Raw genomic sequence first — 18,652 nt, 5'->3', positions numbered from 1 at the left:
CAAATTGTCCTGCTTCCTTCCATGTCTTCTAATTTCTTCCTCTATGCTGGATATTTTTTATAAAAGAAGAGTAAGTGTGAAAATAAATGTTATCTCCAGAAAAGGGCTGCTGTTTCTTTTTCATACTCCTAGAGTGGAGGCTGAGTTAATTGGATCTATATTTTTTCTAAGAGTAAAAGTTAAAGAATTAAAACACCATCAAACTAATATTTTTATTTTACAATAATTTATTTAATGTGTTATGTATATCTCTAAGCCTGATATTCCAGTATGGACGTACAAGTCCACATTTTCCCCTGTGCCACCTTATCCACACATAATTTATAATTTTATAAACTTAATTCAATCAATTTCCCCCTCACCATACTGTGGTCTTCATAACTGAATTATAGTTTCTTTGATATAGAACAATCAGGACTGGATGCTGTATTCCAGATGTGGTTGCACTATGATTTGCAGAAATATAATAAAAAAAAATTTCATACTTTGTACCCATATTTTTCTCACATGATGCCAATCAATGTTTACTGAAATGCCCCCCCTTTCACTGCTGCTTAATATACATAAACAGTATTTTATTTTCAGTCCAAAAGTCTTCAGAAATATTATTTAGTCCCATTCTAGCAACTTATTCATGATCAAGCTCTGTTTCCACCAAATAACCATTTTCCCTTAAATTGCTTTCTCTTAAACTTTAAATTTGTTCTCACCATCTTGTATTCTGGCAGTGGACCCATTTCTTCTAAAAAGATAAGGCTTGTTAATCTTCTTCAAGGATTCTTTTGCAAATCAGTTTGTCATGGTCATCTTCCAGATGAGCATTTTCTCCAAATTTTATCTGGAATCTGTATATCATTCTTTTTTACTTTTAAATACATTTTTATTGATTTCAGAGAGGAAGGGAGGGGGAGCAGGAGAGATAGAAACATCAGTGATGAGAATCATTGATTGGCTGCCTCCTGCACCCTTCACACTGAGGATCAAGCCTGCAACCTGTGCATGTGCCCTGACACGGAATCGAACCAGGACTAGAACTGGGACCTCCTGGTTCATAGGTCGACCCTCAACCACTGAGCTACGCCAGCTGGGCTGTAAATCATTCTTTATCTACATAGGTAGAAATTTTGGTACAAGCTATCCAATCATGTGCCATGACCAGAGAGATGTATGTATCACAATTATTTTGTACCTAGTTTTTTCAAGTTGCTCATTTTGTCTTTTAGAATCTGACTTCTACAAACATCACATCCCAGTAAAAAGGTTCAATATTTGCCTGTTCAAGGCTACTTTTACAAGTAATTATAATTTGCTATAAAGAAAAATCTATAAAAAGTTCTTGACTGTAGTTTAAGGTAACTATTATTAATGATATCTGCTGTTATTCACAAAGTCCTCAGATTCATGAATGAACACTAACCTTCGTTTTATGTAAAACATGATTGGCATAAATTTAACTATAGCTGCTTCTCTCAGTTTTAATTAAAATCTCTTATCAGAGACTAAGTTTCATGAAATTATTATAACCATGTGTGACAGACCAGTTAGCATAATATCTGGCTTTGTGGCAGGCATCAATTCAATACCACTAAAACTAGCTAACCACAGATGGTATATGAATTCAGGTCTGCTTCCCTTTATTGGTGAATTCCAGAAAAAATTTTTTTAAAAGACTATAAGAAATGTAGTAATATGGTAAAACTATTACTGCAAAACCCAATTTGAAAGGAGCTGCTGAGCAATGCTGATTACTTGGTGTCCTGGAAAATGACTTGCGTAAGTGCTCCAAACAAAACATGCTTTACAATAATTTCTAAAACGTGAAATGCTGGATTCTGCAGATGGTTCAGTGCACTTCTGGTGTTTCACTTCAATAAAGTAGGGAAAAAATCTAGTGCTATTGTCCTTTGGTTTTATTTCCTGCGAGTAAAAAAAGTATAGGCAGAAATGGTTTTACATGATCCACTTGAATATATCCCTTGAAATAATTTATAAATTGGCTTACTTCATGATTCTTGGTTATCAGGACCCATCAATGTCACTGTCAGCCTTATTTGGTGGAAAATTTCAGATCAGTAGTAGTAACTTATGAACGTTTTCCCAATCCCTGAGAATCATAATCATCGCATGTTTCATCTTTTCATCATACATCTCTGGAAAGTAGGTGTGTTTGCTCGTTGTTAATAGGACAAGGAACAGTGTCATAGAGGGTTAATCCATGTAAATTGGTTTCCACTCGCAAAGAAATTTTCTGGAACAAAAAAAAGGAAAAATATATACAGAAGTTTGCTCCTTAATGACAGGTCACATCCTCAATATGTTCAGAGGACTATCTTTTGGGATTAGGAATATAAATCAATTATAATGAATAATAAGAATGAGACAGCTATTGAATTGCCAAAGATATTGGTAGTATTGAGAGCTGGGAAAACCAAGTTTCTCTATTCGGATCTTTATTTTTCTTTCATTTCTATGAAGAATCAGTAAAACTAAATGTTGAGGATGGCCAACGTACATGGAAGCAGAGTGGATGAAAATTCTGTCAAATAATTTCTCAAATGTGATTGTTTTACAACCCCATTTCAAAGCTGAATCTTGCTAGTAATACACTACTTCTGCAAACACAGAAATGATTCATGTGAAAAGTTCCTCTTCTGCCATCACTGCTTATGAAGTTAATGTTCGAAAGGTTAGAGACTTGCCTTCAGAAAGTTCTCGTACCCCACCTGAAGGAAGTTTGACTACATAAATCTAATTCTGTGTTTCCTTACCTGAAAATCACGGATATAAGTCAGGAAAAAACCAAAGAAGGAAAATGACATAGACCATTCTGCTGCGGTAGTCATCATGTGAAGCACATAGCCCTTGAGTGACAATGAAAAAAAAAGAATAATTCTGTGAAATTTCGGGCAAATGGTCTATAATTTCTCTCAAATAAAAAACCTGTCATACTTATAAACCCTCAATTTTTTTTTTTAACGTATCTTGAGCATTCAAGGCAGGCATTGGAAAAGTCCTCTTAAATGATCTAGGTATCATCACAGTTTTATCTAGAACACATAAAGTTCCATTTGAATAACTAAGACAGGAGAACTTCTTGAATCAAGAACTTACTGCCTTTCCCAAAGCCAAAGATTAAAAAAAAAAACAACCACCCTTAAGTAAACAATGCTCATGATAAACTTAGTGCTATTTTAAAGCATTAAGTAGTGTACGGATTATACTTCAGAAAATCTAGCAAATTATTTTATTCATTCATTTTCACAAATATGTCCTAATAAGACTGATATTTGGTAAATAATTTAAAGTAAAATGCCACTGAGAGGTTTGTGAAAACAGATAAAATCATTTTATTATCGATGTAGTATATGTCCCTCCTCCATTTCTCTCAGGATCAAAGCTCAGATATCCACTATATTTGAATCCAAATGCAGAGTCCATAATAATACACTTCCAGGCAACAAAAGGTGGGCAAAGACATGTTTTCAATTCAGAAAACAAGTATTCTAATAAAAGATCTCAGCTGAGTACACTGTATACTATATCCTGACTGTGAGGAGTCCATTTCTGAGAAAACTCTTTGCCATCACAATTTCCTTCATATCTTGAAAATGCCCACAGACCACAGGTGACAGGAGAATACAGAGGATGCCACATAAACCCTTTCATATATAGGAAATAACCTTAATACATATCTGATTATTCTACTGAAAATGTCTCGTTAGTGATAAAATGAAAAACACTATCAAAATAGTCATCTTTAATACAAAACTATGTTTTTAAGACTCTACGTTCTTACTTTGTCCTCGGGGTTCCAGTGGAGCTTCTGTACTATATCTGAGCCAAAATGGCCACTGTACAGGAGTGAGGAGCAGGTCAGCACTATGAGAAAGGCCGGTCAAGGAAGGTTCTCAGAGAGGAGCTGTAAGTTTAAATTAGATTCAAAACCAAATTTCTTTAAAGGTCCAAGAGGACCACGCATATATTTGTTTCCAAGGTCCAAGCCCATCTTCTTGAAGACTTCCTGGTACACGGCAGAAGGAGACTTTTCAATGTGCCCAGAGAGTCACCATGAAGTGGCTCGCATCGTCAACCGCCTTTGTCAGTAACTCAGCACTCCCACCGCCAGCTTCTGCTACATAATTAACTCATCATAACATCTTTGAAGGGAGCATGATTAGTTTACACATTATTTTTGTTCCTAGCTCAGTTACCGGGTTCCTATGTAAAAACTGAATTACATGTTTAAAATCCTTGAATTTGGAGTTACTGTTCCAAGAATCTCACTGTCCACAAAAGGACTGCTTACAATATGCCAACAGCGTTCACTTAAATTTTGTTATTCAATTCCCTTCCGAGTGTAGCCACATTTTATTTATTTATTTATTTTAAAAACATATATTTTTTACAAAATATATTCTATTGATTTTCTACAGAGAGGAAGGGAGAGGGATAGAGAGTCAGAAACACCGATGAGAGAGAAACATCGATCAGCTGCCTCCTGCACATCTCCTACTAGGGATGTGCCCGCAACCCAGGTACATGCCCTTGACCGGAATTGAACCCGGACCCTTCAGTCCGCAGGCTGACGCTCTACCCACCGAGCCAAACCGGTTTCGGCTGCAGCCACATTTTAGAGCAAAGGATACTGCTAAATGCGCTCACTCCACACCAGATGACCAGCAGTAGTCTGACCCAGAAGATCTGTTTGCCATGAATTTTGGGCTGCATTAGGTAGGAAAGGGCGGTCTGGACAAACATATACAATGAGCCCATACCAAAGGTGAGAACAGCTCCACATATATGCACGGCAAAAAAGGTTGTTTTCTGAGGCAGAAAGAAGAAATAAAATAAAAGAAACTGAACACATATTGCCAATACAGTATTTAAAACACAAGCGAGCAATTTCAATGGGACATTCACAGAGTAGAAAACCCCTGCAGATTGTACAAATTACTTCCTGAGGCAATTTTGTTTCATAATATTCAGCATAAACCTGTGGGTTATAATAATTCAAATTCAATCACAGTCCACTACTAAAAATATGATAGTAATTATCTATCCATTTAATATGTTTGTTTATTTAGGTGCCTCTTCTATGTCAGCACTATTTAGTAATCAGATATATTAGTAAAAAAAATAAATAAGTAACAAAAATTGGCCCTCACAGTTTACACTCAAGTGAAGGTCACTGCTATCCAGAAACAGAGATTTTCCTTTTTTTCTTATTAGTCAAGTCCTGTAGATCCTTAAAATGACAGAATAATTTCTACTTAGTCAACAGATTAATGAGAATGAAATTTTCTAAGTGTAAATGTAGCTATTTCAAAAAGGGCCAAATAATTCCAAAGCTGTGGATTCTATTTTGTGAGGGCAAAGAAACAACAGCAGCATGTAACTGGATGCTCCAGGTGCTCTTGACACGTACATTCAGGTACCTCAGGGAAATACCTGTGCTGGGTTAAAACACAAACCTGGAAATTTGCCACAAAAGAAAGTCCTAAACAACTCAGCAATCCAAGTACGAAGCCAGCCTTGTTTAACTTGGAGATATATTTCCCTTCGGGATTCAGAGCCTGAACTTGCTTATAACGAACATAAATGGTAGCAACGCCTGGGAAAGAGAAAATCCAAAAAACAAGTAATAAATAACCAAGAAATAAAGTTGCCAATAAAGAGTTCGCGAAGGTCACTGCTATCCAGAAACAGAGATTTTCCTTTTTTTCTTATTAGTCAAGAAAGGGCTAAATCAAACTTCCCTTGCAAAAACATTGCCAAAGAACACGAAAGTACAGAAAACGTAGCAGAGCTATGCTTTTGTAGATACGTGCTTGAAAACTTTAGTCATACACTGAAACATTTACTTGACTTTAATTTTTGACTTCCTATAAAAGAATGCAAATAGTCACAATTGGTGGAAAAAGCAATACTCTAGCAAACCATTAATAAAAATTTGGCTCAAAAAACAAGTGATTAATAGGAATGTAAAATACTGTAGCAGAACTCCATTCCTTTGGCATTAGAATATGGTTCAAAAATCAAACCATGCTATCCTCAAACTTCGAAATCACTTACCCTGACGGGATGTAGTTGGTGTTAGTTGTGGTCAGTGTGTTGACAGCTCTTTGCCCTCTACTGGTTGCTTAAGAAATCCACTTAAGGCCTCAAGGAACATTTGGTAATACTTTACAACTTGTATTTGAATGAGTAGTCAAGTAGCTCTATACGTTTTTTTAAAGATTTATTTCCATAATTCAGCATTTCTAGAAATTGCTTTTCTTTTAAAAGGAACATATCTCTGAGAAATAATTTAGTGAGAACATTCCCTCAAGTATAGCAACTAAAAAGTAAAACAAATAACGCAATATTGTCTAAAGATGAAAGGGGTGATTTGGCTATTAATTTTCATCATTAAGATCATTCTCATTACTTACATAAAACTGCGGCGAAATTTAACATTGCCCCAAACAGGCACTTTTCTGGAGCGATGGTACCAGTGTCACTGAAAGAAAAAAATGGTGTGGATTTCTAACACTGAATTTACACGTGTATTTCTTCTAAGGAATAAGAAACAACAGGGGTTACTTCAAGTCCTTTATCTTTTCATAAGTCTGTGGGTTCAACTCTTATAATTGCGTAAGGACATGACAATTTGAGCTCACAATATTTGCCTAGTTCACTTTTTATCATATCACTTAGATTATTTTTTCACATACTAGAAATCAATGTAAATTAATGAAAAAGCATGTTAAGGATGTTGTTACTGACTTACATCTATCAGGCAGTATGTTCATCTGTCTCTGAATATTCTCTAACATCACAGAGCCTTTCAAAAATCTGTCTTTTGTTATTATGTTCTTTTTTTAAAAAAAATACGTGCTTATTGATTTCAGAGAATGGAAGGGTGAGGGAGAGAGAGATAGAAACATCAATGATGAGAGAGAATCATTGATCAGCCGCCTCCTGCATGCCCCCTACTGGGGAACAAGCCTGCAATTTGGGCCTGTGCCCTGACCGGGAATCAAACTCTGACCTCCTGGTTCATAGGTCAACACTTAACTACTGAGCCACACTGGCTGGGTTGTTATTGCTCTTGACTCTGCCTATAACTCAATTTACAGCTAATCATTCATGATTAATCAAAAAATATTTATCAAGAACCTACCCTGTGCCACACAGCGTTTTAGGGACAGAAATATGGTGGTAAGTAAAGGAGACAAAGCCATTGGCTTCCTGGAAATTCCATTCCAGACCAGTTTTGAGCCCCCACCTCCCTATGGCCGTGACCAATCTTCTAGCAGAACGCTGACTCACAGCATTCCGTCCAGACCTCTATCACCACCAGCTGCCACATGCACTGCAATGCCCGTCGGTCAGGGCAGTGTGGTGTACATGGACCCAGATGAACTGCCACCACGTACTAACTGTGGAACCTTGGGCATGTTCCTCTGTCTCCCTAAGTCAGACTATCTGCAAAATGGAGCTATTACCCTCCTCCCTGCCTCACCGGATGGCCACGAGGAACTGAAAGTGGAGTAGTGCATGTGAAATATCTATCAGAGTAGCAGGCACAGAGGAGACCCATTAAATGTTACTTCCTTTCCCCTCCCTCTAACTACTGTAAAGATTAAAGAGACAAACTCTTTGGTCTCGAATTGAAGTATGTAGAAAAGAGAATAAAGATCTTAACTAAGACAATGTAATGGGAATAAAAAAGGAATGGAGCCCTAACCGGTTGGGCTCAGTGGATACAGCATCGGCCTGCGGACTGAAGGGTCCTAGGTTCGATTCCGGCCAAGGGCATGTACCTTGGTTGCGGGCACATCCCCAGTGGGGGATGTGCAGGAGGCAGCTGATCGATGTTCCTCTCATCGATGTTTCAAACACTCTATCCTTCTCCCTTTCCCTTCCTCTCTATATAAAATCAATAAAATATATTAAAAAAAAAAAAAAAAAAGGAATGGAGCCTGGCAGGTGTGGCTCAATGGTTGAGTAACAACCCATGAACCAGGAAGTTAGGGTTTGTTTCAGGTTAGGGCACATGCCCTGGTTGTGGGCTCAACCCCAACAGGGGGCGTGCAAGAGGCAGCCAACTGGTGATTCTTTCTCATCATTGAAGTTGCTATCTCTTCCTCTCGCTTCCTCTCTGAAATCAGTAAAAACATATTTTTAAAAAAGTACTATTCTAAAATAAGAGAAAAAAAAAGGAATGGAAAGTCATTTCTGGTAAGGAATCAGAAGACTCGGTGAGCATCTGGATTACGTTTACGAAAAGTAAAGTATCCAATATGAATCGGAAGGCCTGCTCCTTCCTACTCTAAAACGCATCTTCAGATACAAAAGCTTCTGTTCCTCTCTGATCACGATCAGGGAGTGGGGATCATGTTTTTTTGTTGCTGCTGTTCCTTCTACCTTTCAAGTTTTCAAGAATAATGTATACATATTATTCTTATAATCAGAAAAAATACACACAATTTTAAGTTCCAAATGATGCTCTTGTTTTGGATTACCCCAAAAGTAACCCAAAGCATCCATGTCCAAGCCGCTGGCTGCGCGGACTCCTTCCCTGGCTCTGCAACACGCTGACACAAACTGGCCTCCAAATGAAAAGAGCCCTGCCCATCGCCTCGGCAGCAGGCCCTTCAACCCAGCGGTCTGCACACCATTTTGATTACACACCATTAAAAAAGTGTAACCATGTAACTTCAAAATATATGTATTATTATTACACATATATTACAGTTCAGCTTAAATATTTTGAGATTTTAAAATATGCATAGAAGTTCTAATAGTTTCTTCTTGGATCCCAGTGGCTAGTCTCACGGACCCCACTTGGGCCTCCACAACTTGAACCTAGACAGCATCTGAAACCAGCTTGTAAACTGTCTTTGAAGTGAACTTTACTTTCGGTTATGCCCTTTGCTGCTGTAACAACTAGGCCTTTTAGTTAGGGTTTATGAACAGAAAGGAACTAGTTTAACAATCATTTTTCAAATGAAAGGAAAGGAGCTTAAGGGAAGTAAAAATAAGTACCATTGAGTTTAAATATGTCATAATGTTGGGAAAAGATTCTAGGGCAATATACGAGTTCGTTAGCAGAAAAAGACAGAAGGGCAGGGACAGGAAAGGAAGTGCCTAGGGGACGCTGGGTCAGGAAATCACATGCCGGACCATCAGAGAACTGAAACCGAGAAAGAACTCAAGTGGCCTCTAACTTACTTAAAGCTCTTTCAAATGAAAGCAGACAAGTTCTCGAAGAGGGCATAAAAACGCTAAAGGACCCGAATGAATCTTTTCTGTGTGTCTTCTCTTGAAGTTACTAAAGTGTGAACTGGCTCCTTAAACCAGCGGTCGCCCAACCTTTCGGACCTCGAGGACCACCGGTTGGCGACCGCTGCCTTAAACTACACGTGCCCCTAGCAGAGTAGTAAACATTGGTGACGATCAGATTCCTAGAACTGGAACCTTAAATAAAAAATATCTTTTTGTTTTATACATCTTCCCCAAGGGCACCCAATTTGTTGATATTCTTTGGGTCATACCATTTATAAAAAAATACATTTAGCCTTTGTTTATCATCCTTTAAAAGGTTAGTTTTTCAAAAGGTAAACAAATTAATAAATGAAACAACTCCACCACCAAACACGCCAAACTCTGAAAGGCAATCCACCAAACCCATTAATCACGTGTGTGGAGGCAGGAACTAAAGGGAGGTTAGAAGAGGGAGGTCACATCACCTTTATAATTGAAAGGACATACAAGAAATTGAGTACTTCATTAGCAATTTTGAAATTTCAAAAATATTTGCGGTAAATGTTGATACTTCATGTGCCAGAAAGATCTAGGCAGCATGTCCTGAGAAGTAAGCGCGTGGCCTCCAGAGTCAAACTGCCCAGTGAAATTGATTCTCGGTTCCGTCATTTACTGCCTTGTGCCTCTGGACAGGAACTTAACCTTCCTGGACCCCATTTCCTCACGTGGGGGGTCGTAGTTCCCACCTCAAAGGGTGGCTGTAAGGACCCAATTATTTAAGACTGAAGAATGCTTAGGACATTACCTTGCACATAAGTAGATCAACAGATGTTTGTCATTACTATGTTCTTTCAATATTATTATTGTTGTCTGCAGCATTTTTTTTTTTTTTAAGGGGTGAGTAACTCCAATTCTATCTCCTGAGACAACGTCGAATACTGATTTGGAGAAGAAGGCACTGAAGTGTCACAATTCACTAAGCAAGTCCCAAATGAATCTCAGCCCTCTGTCTCCACATTTCTCCATCACATAGAAGGAGCCAAGAATCCTTCCGTTATGTTCCTCTTGTTGTTGTAAAGCCAAACATAACATTTGAATTTCAAAATGCTAACGTTACCTCTTGGCTTCGATGCTAAAATATGAATGAGAAACAACCTATCGGATACATTTCACTGACCTGATATAAGGCAACGCAGGGTCAACATGGTGGAGAATGATGGCAGTAATGTACGAAAATATGAAAGCAGCAGCCGTCCAAATGACAAGGGCGGAGGGCAGGAAACTGAGGCCTTGCTGAAACCACCACATCTCAGACAGGTCTTCTGAAGCAGAAAACAAGTCAGACGAGATTATCCACACGTATTTCATCTTTTCTGCTTGAGCCGCCCACTCCCCCAACCTTGGACTTAGCACCCTGAGCTGGTCCATTTCTGAAACCATCACCCTCACCGCCTACTAACACCCGCTCTCCTTCGACTTCTCAGGAAATGAAACCAAGATTCTCCCACTCAGATCCAGGCTCCTTTCCCTCCCATCCTTCCATACATCTAGTACCAAGTGCCGCTTATTCCACCTCCGAAATGTCCTTAAAATCTAGCTCTCCTCTCCATCTGCACTGCACTGCCCCACTGAAACCACCCTCATTTCTTGGCCAGCTTATTATTATAACCTACTAACTGGTCCTCCTCTAGACTGGACCACATCCAATCTAGACTCCACCCTAAAGCCGGAGTGACCCTTCTAACACCAATCCGAGCACCTTCTCCCCCCACAGCGAGTCTTTCAGGTCTCCCCTATGCCCTTGTAAACACCCCCTCCTCCTGCGCATGGTCTGTGAGGCCCTTGCTCACCTTCATCATCATGACAAAAGCAAACACAGTGATTACTCTGTGTCAGCAATGTTATGAAGCACTTTCCATTAAGACATGATCTCACTGACTCCTCACAGCAGACTTATAGAGGTTAAGAGAACTGCCCAAGGTCATGGGGAGGTAGAGGCAGGAGTCAAACTCAGGCAGTTCCATTCTGCCACCAATCGCTGTGCTGTACGCCACCGCAAACTGCTTTCAGATCTTCGAATGTGGCATGCTCTCTTGGGCCCCTCAGACCTGCATGCGCACGGTACTGTCTGGATGAGTGGACTACAGTGCTCTCCCCGCTCCCTCCCACTACCACCGGTCAACACCTACTCACCCATCTTCAAGTCTCGACTCCAGTCCTTCAGCGGAGTGTCCTGCCTTGTTCCCAACAGTACTTCTACCCCCCGCCCCCCGCCCCCTGCTCCCAAAGGAGACTCACACCACTTACCTGTTACTTGCTTGTTTGGTTTTATCTTCCTCACTAAACCTTAAGTTCTGTGAGAGCAGGAACAAAATGTTTTGTTCACCATTACATTTTCAGCTCCTACATGACGGGGGGCAGGGAAAAAAGAGAGAACCTAAATATACAAAGACCACACATCACCACTTTCTCCCTTACCTTCCAGGCTGAGGACGCTGGTAAATAATAATGAGTCAATAATGTGAGTCAGAAAACATGACTGTCTCTTCTTGCATTTAATTTTAAAAAATAAATACATAAGTACTTTCAAATTATAAGAAATGACTCACATGCATGTGAAAGTAACTGCATGTTTGGAGGAGTAGCTTCTCATAGTAGCTTCCCATGAACTTTGCAAAAACTTACAACTCTTCTCTCCACCCATCCGCCAATGTGCTCAGCTTTCTCATCTCAGACTTTCCAAATAATGAAATCTCAGCTATTTTTGACTTGTACTTGTCACTTACTCTGTCATCTGACTTATTGCTAAATACGTGTATTTAAATCTTGCCCAGTAAGTTTCTTTTCCTTTGTTCCTAAAGCTACCATTATAGACTTGAGTAATTTCCTGTCTGAATTACCATAATCTCCTCCTTTCCTGTCCTTTTCCATTGTCAGTCCTTACCACTCCCACCAATTTTCTTCATCTGTTCAGTTAATCATGACAATTCCTCCCTAAATTCCCCAACATAAGTTTCTGGGACAATACTTCTCAATTTCTATAAATTTTGAGCTACAGTACTTCTAAAATCTTTCACTTTTCTCCTTCTATCTCTTTAAATGCTATTTGAATTTGTTTCTGATCATTCCAATCTAAAATCCTTAGGAGTCTGGTACCATATGTGTTGGTTCTGCCAACCCTTGCACAGGAGTTTCATGGTTTCTGACGATGAGCTCAATTGGGAGTGTCCCAAGGATGAGATGAAGGGTGACCCATTCCGGGAGGGCCTGTATTTTTTTTTGCTGGGCGCTCTGACATATAACCAACCCAGGCCAACTTTAATTTCTTGGCTTCAGGTTTGCCAGCACATGTAGATATGTCAATTTGAATCCTGAATCTGGGCTATGCAGACCCTGTAGTTTGATATAGTAGGCAGCCAGGCAGAATGGGCAGAGCAGGAGCCAGAAGCCCTGCTACAAAAGTCACCAGGTAGAAAGTTCTGGAGATCTAGCAACAGGCAGAACTGGGAGGACAAGTATTGCAGGGTGGGACCTCGCCCCCCAGGGTGGCCTTTTCTCCCCTAATAGGACACTGGTCATGCACTTGAGACCCCCTGACCTTTCATATCGCAGGTCATGGTCAGACCCTCCCCTGACATGTCGCTAGTCATGCCGTAGAACCCCTAGAGGAGGAACAGGGGCCAGAGAAAAGCCTCATAGGGCTCCCAGACAAGCCCTTGCACAACCACTCCCATAAGCATGAAGCCTTCAAGACAACAAGGTTCTGGCCTGCATCAAACAATCTTAGGAACAAAGCCCCAGGTCCGCGGACCACAGAGACAGAGTTTTGGTCTAACGAGAGATAATATCTAGGCCTCAGTTGTGTATCAGCTGCAGGCCCAGAAAGTATCAAGGCCAGGCAGGGCAACATGGGCCATGGCCATGGACCAGCTGTGATGACTAAAGCCCCCCTGCCCTGGGGCCGACCAATCAGTGCAGACCACAACCCTCAGGAGACACACCTGGAAAGCTGAAGAATATTCTATTGAGGTCCTCCCCTGAGACCTCCAGAGGCAAGCCCTTAAGATAAAGGACCAGCAGGCTTACACTTTCTCTCTCTGCAGAACTTTCCCCTCTCCTTCCCCAGGCGCGTTTCCTTTGACTTTCTGTCTCCTAAGTTTCCTGAGTTCATGCAGCTCACTGCTTCCTCGCTCGCTTTTGCGGCCCGTGCCTTTCCAAATAAACTTTCACTTGTATTTGAGTTGCTTGGCTCTGAATTCTTTTCTTAGCTGAACTCAAGAACCAAGATCTGAACCTGGTGCTGTTCCCTGTTACAGTTTCTGTCCTCCAGACAGTCTGTTTGGAGTCGGTACCTTTATTTCCACCACCTGCAGCTACGTGACAACAACATTTCTTTGTGATCTCCCTTTGTCAAGGAGGTATTTTTCCTAGCCCACCTTTCACTGAGTTTGTAGAGATTTTTGAGGGCTCTAGCTAAATTTGGGGGGAGGGGCTTGTCCAAGGCCATGAGTTGTACAATTTCAAGTAGAAACATTTACATTTTACTTTTTATGGAAAAGCCATCCCTTGAAACACAGGTACCGTTTAGGTGAATAAACACAGGTACTACTACGTGAATGGTGCCTCCTGAAGTTGTACCCCTGGGAGGTCAAAGGGAGATGACTTTCTCTCTCTACTTTGGGGGGAGGGGGGAAGCTATCACCTATCCCCAGCTGGGCTTTTTTCTGCTACCAGCCCAATGCCCCAAAGGAGACACACTGCTAGTTTACTACTCTGGTCTCAGCTCTCTTGGACTTTTCAGCCCTGAGGACTTTCTGTTCTTTCCCACAAGACCTGCTATGCATTTAAAAGGCTAATATAATTTATTCAGCATTTAGGTGTTTTGGCAAGACTGATTTTCAAAACATTTTGTCCACCCCATTGCTAGAAGCATAACCTCCTCCTCATTTGATCCTTTGTGCCTGTCCAAATCCTTCCTAGTCTTCAACATCGAGCTGGAAAACCACTTTCCACCCACAACACCTTCCCTAATCCCTCTGCACCTGGAAATAAGCACCCGGGGCCTCAGAGAACACGGAGCCTTTGCACGTCTCTTACAGTGCACTGTCCTCCACAGGAGGAAAAGGTAGGAGGGCGTTTTAAGTGGGTAAAATCCTGAATGGGGACTCCACTTCTCCACCGCAGCACAGCAGAGGGCTTTGCTCAATAAATATTTTATGAATGAACAAACAGCCCAAACTAAATCCTCTTAAACCCCAAAAAGGTTCATAATTTTTCTGTTTCAGTAAACAGTATTATCATTTTCCCAGATTATCTAGATTCCAAGGCCTCAAAGTAACCTCACATGCTGTCGCTGAGTGATGGCAATTCTACCTCGTCATTTGCAGCCATTCCTCCTCCCAGTTCTCAAGTCAGAGTTTCAACTCTCTCCGCGGAACTAATTTTTTCCTTCCCCTCCATCCATTCTACATGCACTGTCAAATTAACATTCCTGTAACATTCTTCTGTTCAAAAACTTGTTTTTATAAAATTGGACAAACCTGGACAAGCTTCCTTAACTTCCCTGAACCAGTTTTTCCTTTGAAAAATGGCATAATATTATTGGCAAAGGCTGCATTGTCCAACACAGTAATCAGAAGCCACAGGTGGTTATTTAAAATTTCAATTGACTAAAAGAAAGTAAAATTTTAAATTTTAGTTCTTTAGTCACGTTAATGACATTTCAAGTACTCAAAAGCCACCCGTGTCTAGTGACTACTGTATAGGACAGTGAAAACAGTACATTTTCATTCTTGTGGAAAAGTTCTATTGGACTGTGCTAGAAGGTTATTACTGGGAGTGCACTGACATAGCACAAGTAAAGAACTTAACACACTGATGACATAGACAGCAGCTTTTAGAATTAACTGTTAAATGTTCTAATACTCGATTCATAGAGGTTTATTGAAGAATTAAATGAGGTAATATACGTAATAGGTGATATGGATAATATACTGTCATAGGGGTCAATAAAAGTTTGTTCCTCTTTTAGAATGTAAAAGGTGAATTACCTGTTTTAGTATCAGTCTTCAAATCTGCTCAAACCTGCGCCTTTTGAAGATCCTGAAAACCACATACAAAGAAAATCAGAGATTGTTCAACCCACATGCTTTTAAATACATACAATTTCAAGTCAACACACCAATATTGTTCATGGGCAGAACACTATGTTATAGGATTATTATTAATAGCTTATTTTCCCTATCGAGTTGATACTTGTGTGTTTCATAATGATGTTGTACCATCTAGAAACAAGTCTAGGATATCAATTCTCTGATCCTTTTTTATATTACCTTTCACTGACCTCAGAAAGGATAAAAGAAAATACAAAAACAACAAGTTTCCCCTATAGGATAAACAAAAATGCAAAAAATAATAATGGCCTATTAAGCAAGATAAAGCACTATTTTTTGATGCAATGGAAAGAATGCAGCTGTGTTCTCAGATTTATCTATGTGCAAATCTTAGCTTTATCATGTTCCAGCTGTATAATTTCAGGCAAATTACTTAGCTTCTCTGAGTTCCAGTATTCTGACTTGTAAAGGAGCAATCTAAAAGAGTTTTTCCTTAGAGTTGAACCCAGTAAACATAAATATAATGACAGCTGACATCAATTTTTGTACAGCCATAACTAGCCACAAGGATGGGAAATGACAACACTTAATTCTCTGTATAAATGAGTCACCTTGGATTAGTCTCTCCTTAGGTTTTGAGAGTTCTAGCTGTTTCCACTGACAATTTAGAGAAGCAGGGCGTGAAACGGTTGCCCAGTTTGCTGACAACTGAGAAATTTCTGCGCACCAATTAGGGAGGAAGATGAGTATTGCTCTTGGATTTTCACACTGGAAAACTGGAAGCATGACTGCCAACCAAGCAAAGTAAGAATTTTAATGATTAAGAATTTAAGAAACCTGCTCAGCTGGTGTGGCTCAGTGGTTGAGTGTCCATCTATGAATCAGGAGGTCACGGTTCGATTCACGGTCAGGGCACATGACCGGGTTGCAGGCTCAGTCCCCAGTGTGGGGTGTGCAGGAGGCAGCCAATCAATGATTCTCTCTCATCATTGGTGTTTCCATCTCTCTCTGAAATCAATAAAAATATATTTAAAAAATAATAATTTAAGAAACCTTTTAAAATCCTCCAAAATATGCAGGAATAACCTTCACATGGCACGATGAGTTTAAGAAAATGTTCTTGCATCTCTCACCTATGTTCTCCGCTTTCTTTGACGATCCATGAATCAGAACTGCAGCTACAATTTTCAAATTTCATAAATATTGAAATGCCACTGGTAATAAGATGAATTCCTTATGCTGTCTCCTTTAAGTGGTGACTGAGAAACGATAAAAAAATTCTATTTTTTTTTATAAATCTTTTTTTTTAATCCTCCCCAAGGATATTTTTCCATTGATTTTAGAAAGAGTAGGAGAGAGAGAAAAAGACAGTAATAGCGACGTGAGAGAAACACATCGATTGGTTGCCTCCTGCACGGGCTTGGCTGGGAAGGAACCTACAACCGAAATAAATGCCCTTGACTGGACTCGAACCCAGGACCCTTCCGTCTGCAGGCCAACACTCCATCCACTGAGCCAATCTGGCTAGGGCAAGAAAGAAAATTCTAGGTGTTCCAAGTGAAGACAGAAAGCCCTGGGGGTACACAGAACCATCAGGTGCAAAGCATAATAGAAAATGATTATTTTTCTAAACACTCTAAGTTGGACTTCTGACAAATGAAATGTTCTTGTAATGATTAAATCCTAGATGTCTAGAAGGTCAGGCAAGTTTTAAAATAAGTTGGATCAAATATCACAGGTAATCGGGGGAGAATCTGATGCACTGCAAATTACAGCACTGCATCCATCTGGGAGATCTGGAAAAAAAATCATTTGCGTTTTTCACATGTGCCTTACAGTAAAGCCTGTTGTGGATACAAAGACTTGCCATTTAGCCCTAGCCGGTTTGGCTCAGTGGATAGAGCATCGGCCTTCGGACTGAAGGGTCCCAGGTTCGATTCCGGTCAAGGGCGTGTACCTGGGTTGCGGGCACATCCCCAGTAGGGGGTGTGCAGGAGGCTGCTGATCGATGTTTCTCTCTCATCGATGTTTCCAACTCTCTATCCCTCTCCCTTCCTCTCTGTAAAAAAATAAAAAAATTCAATAAGATATATTTTAAAAAGGACTTGCCATTTACCTGTCAGTATTGGGCTCCCCCCCCGCCCCCCTGGATAGGACTGCGGGTAGCAGCCCCGAGCGCCGCGTAAACACAGCGGCTCACCACAGGTCTCCATTCCACCCCCTCCCCGCCTGGAATCGGAGCCCAGGAGTGACGACGGGAACGCAAATCGACCAGTTTTTCGCGGGACGGGGGCAAAGGTTCCCGGTCACCGCAGGAAACAAACAAAACCGGGGAACTGCACGTTTCCACCACGGCCGCCTTCCGGAGCCGCGGGCACTTGGATGCCGACCAGGGCTGGGCTTCGCCTGGGGCCGGGCAAGGATGCGGGAGGCGGAGCCTGGCCCGGCGCCGGACGGCGGGGACGGGGGACGGGGGACGGGGAAAGGGAGGGGAGGGGGGTGACCTGGGACCGGGACCGAACGGCGGGGCGCGGAGACCCGAGCCCAGCCCGCACGCACCCCCGGAGCCCGCCCGCCGCCCCATCGGGCCCCGCGCGCGCCTGTCAGAGTTGTTCTCGGGGGCACCGCGAGCTGGCACCCGACCCGCACGCCCGCCACGAGGGTCCCCGCGAGGCGTCCCCTTGCCCGCCGCGCGCCCCTCTGACACACACCCCTGGGGGGGCTGGGGCCGCTCCGCACCCCCTCCCCGCCTACCTCGCTGGGTGCGCCCGCCGAGGCCGACTGCGGGGTCCGGCGCCTGCGGGCAGGACGGGGACGGGGCGGGCCCCGCGGCGCGCGCCCGAGCAGCCAGGCCCGGCCCCGCGCGCGCCCCCGCCGCCGGCCGCGCCGACCCGCGACTCCTTTACGGCCGTCGCGAAAGTGTCGCGAACGCGCTGCCGCCCATCAGAGTCACCCAGTCGGCTGGAGTCGGAGTTATCAATACTCGGGGTGTGCCTGCTGGGCTCCGGGTAAGGCTGCGGGGCTCGGTCTTGGGGAGACGGTCTGGGAGGGGAGGATGTGTTGGGGGGCACGACTCTCAAAGGGTATGGAGAGGGGCGTGCGTGTGCGGGGTGGGGCGTGGGATCGGAGCTGTGTGTGGACTCGCGCGAGGCGGGCGCCGTCCTTCCTCGCGCGGGTGGCCTCGCGCGCGGGGTGGTGGGGAGGGCGCGGGGCCGCTGCCCCTCTGGCCCCGGGTGTAGAGGCGGCGATGGCGGGGTGCCCCGCGGGAGCCCGGGGACAGCTGGGGTTCG

The 18,652-nt window shown here is 42.3% G+C and overlaps 2 protein-coding genes across 18 annotated transcripts in view; one reads left to right on the top strand and one right to left on the bottom strand.

Annotated features, from left to right (window-relative positions):
* Nucleotides 1-209: 209 nt before the first annotated feature.
* DRAM2 (DNA damage regulated autophagy modulator 2) lies at nucleotides 210-18,253 on the bottom strand. 14 transcript variants are annotated; one of them, XM_036343064.1, is made up of 12 exons: nucleotides 18,117-18,253; nucleotides 16,496-16,621; nucleotides 15,974-16,150; nucleotides 15,300-15,351; nucleotides 11,557-11,652; nucleotides 10,427-10,571; nucleotides 6,432-6,499; nucleotides 5,472-5,611; nucleotides 4,647-4,824; nucleotides 3,797-3,879; nucleotides 2,769-2,861; nucleotides 1,888-2,248 (listed from the first exon to the last, which is right to left on the bottom strand). In XM_036343064.1, exons 6-12 carry the CDS (start codon nucleotides 10,555-10,557, stop codon nucleotides 2,141-2,143), a joined length of 801 nt encoding a protein of 266 aa, XP_036198957.1. In that variant the 5' UTR covers nucleotides 10,558-10,571; nucleotides 11,557-11,652; nucleotides 15,300-15,351; nucleotides 15,974-16,150; nucleotides 16,496-16,621; nucleotides 18,117-18,253; the 3' UTR covers nucleotides 1,888-2,140. The 14 variants fall into 14 exon arrangements, 12 of the variants coding, with proteins under 12 accessions (XP_036198960.1, XP_036198961.1, XP_036198962.1 ...); XM_036343067.1 differs by lacking the exons at nucleotides 15,974-16,150; nucleotides 16,496-16,621 and adding an exon at nucleotides 11,100-11,357 and having other exon boundaries at nucleotides 210-2,248; XR_004973254.1 differs by lacking the exons at nucleotides 15,974-16,150; nucleotides 16,496-16,621 and adding an exon at nucleotides 216-865 and having other exon boundaries at nucleotides 2,003-2,248.
* The window catches only part of CEPT1 (choline/ethanolamine phosphotransferase 1), a 33,302-nt gene continuing 32,889 nt past the window's right edge, over nucleotides 18,240-18,652 (top strand). For 3 of the 4 annotated variants that reach the window (XM_036343058.1, XM_036343055.1, XM_036343057.1), the window contains exon 1: nucleotides 18,246-18,370. The gene's annotated coding sequence lies outside the window, so the exon portion shown is untranslated. Of the gene's footprint in view, nucleotides 18,371-18,652 lie in introns of all 4 variants that reach the window. The other variant, XM_036343059.1, reaches the window with a different exon arrangement.

This window comes from Myotis myotis, unplaced genomic scaffold (genome assembly GCF_014108235.1).
Source record: "Myotis myotis isolate mMyoMyo1 unplaced genomic scaffold, mMyoMyo1.p scaffold_m19_p_18, whole genome shotgun sequence".
NCBI classification, from domain to species: domain Eukaryota; kingdom Metazoa; phylum Chordata; class Mammalia; order Chiroptera; family Vespertilionidae; genus Myotis; species Myotis myotis.
This window is presented reverse-complemented; position numbering and strand designations above follow the sequence as displayed.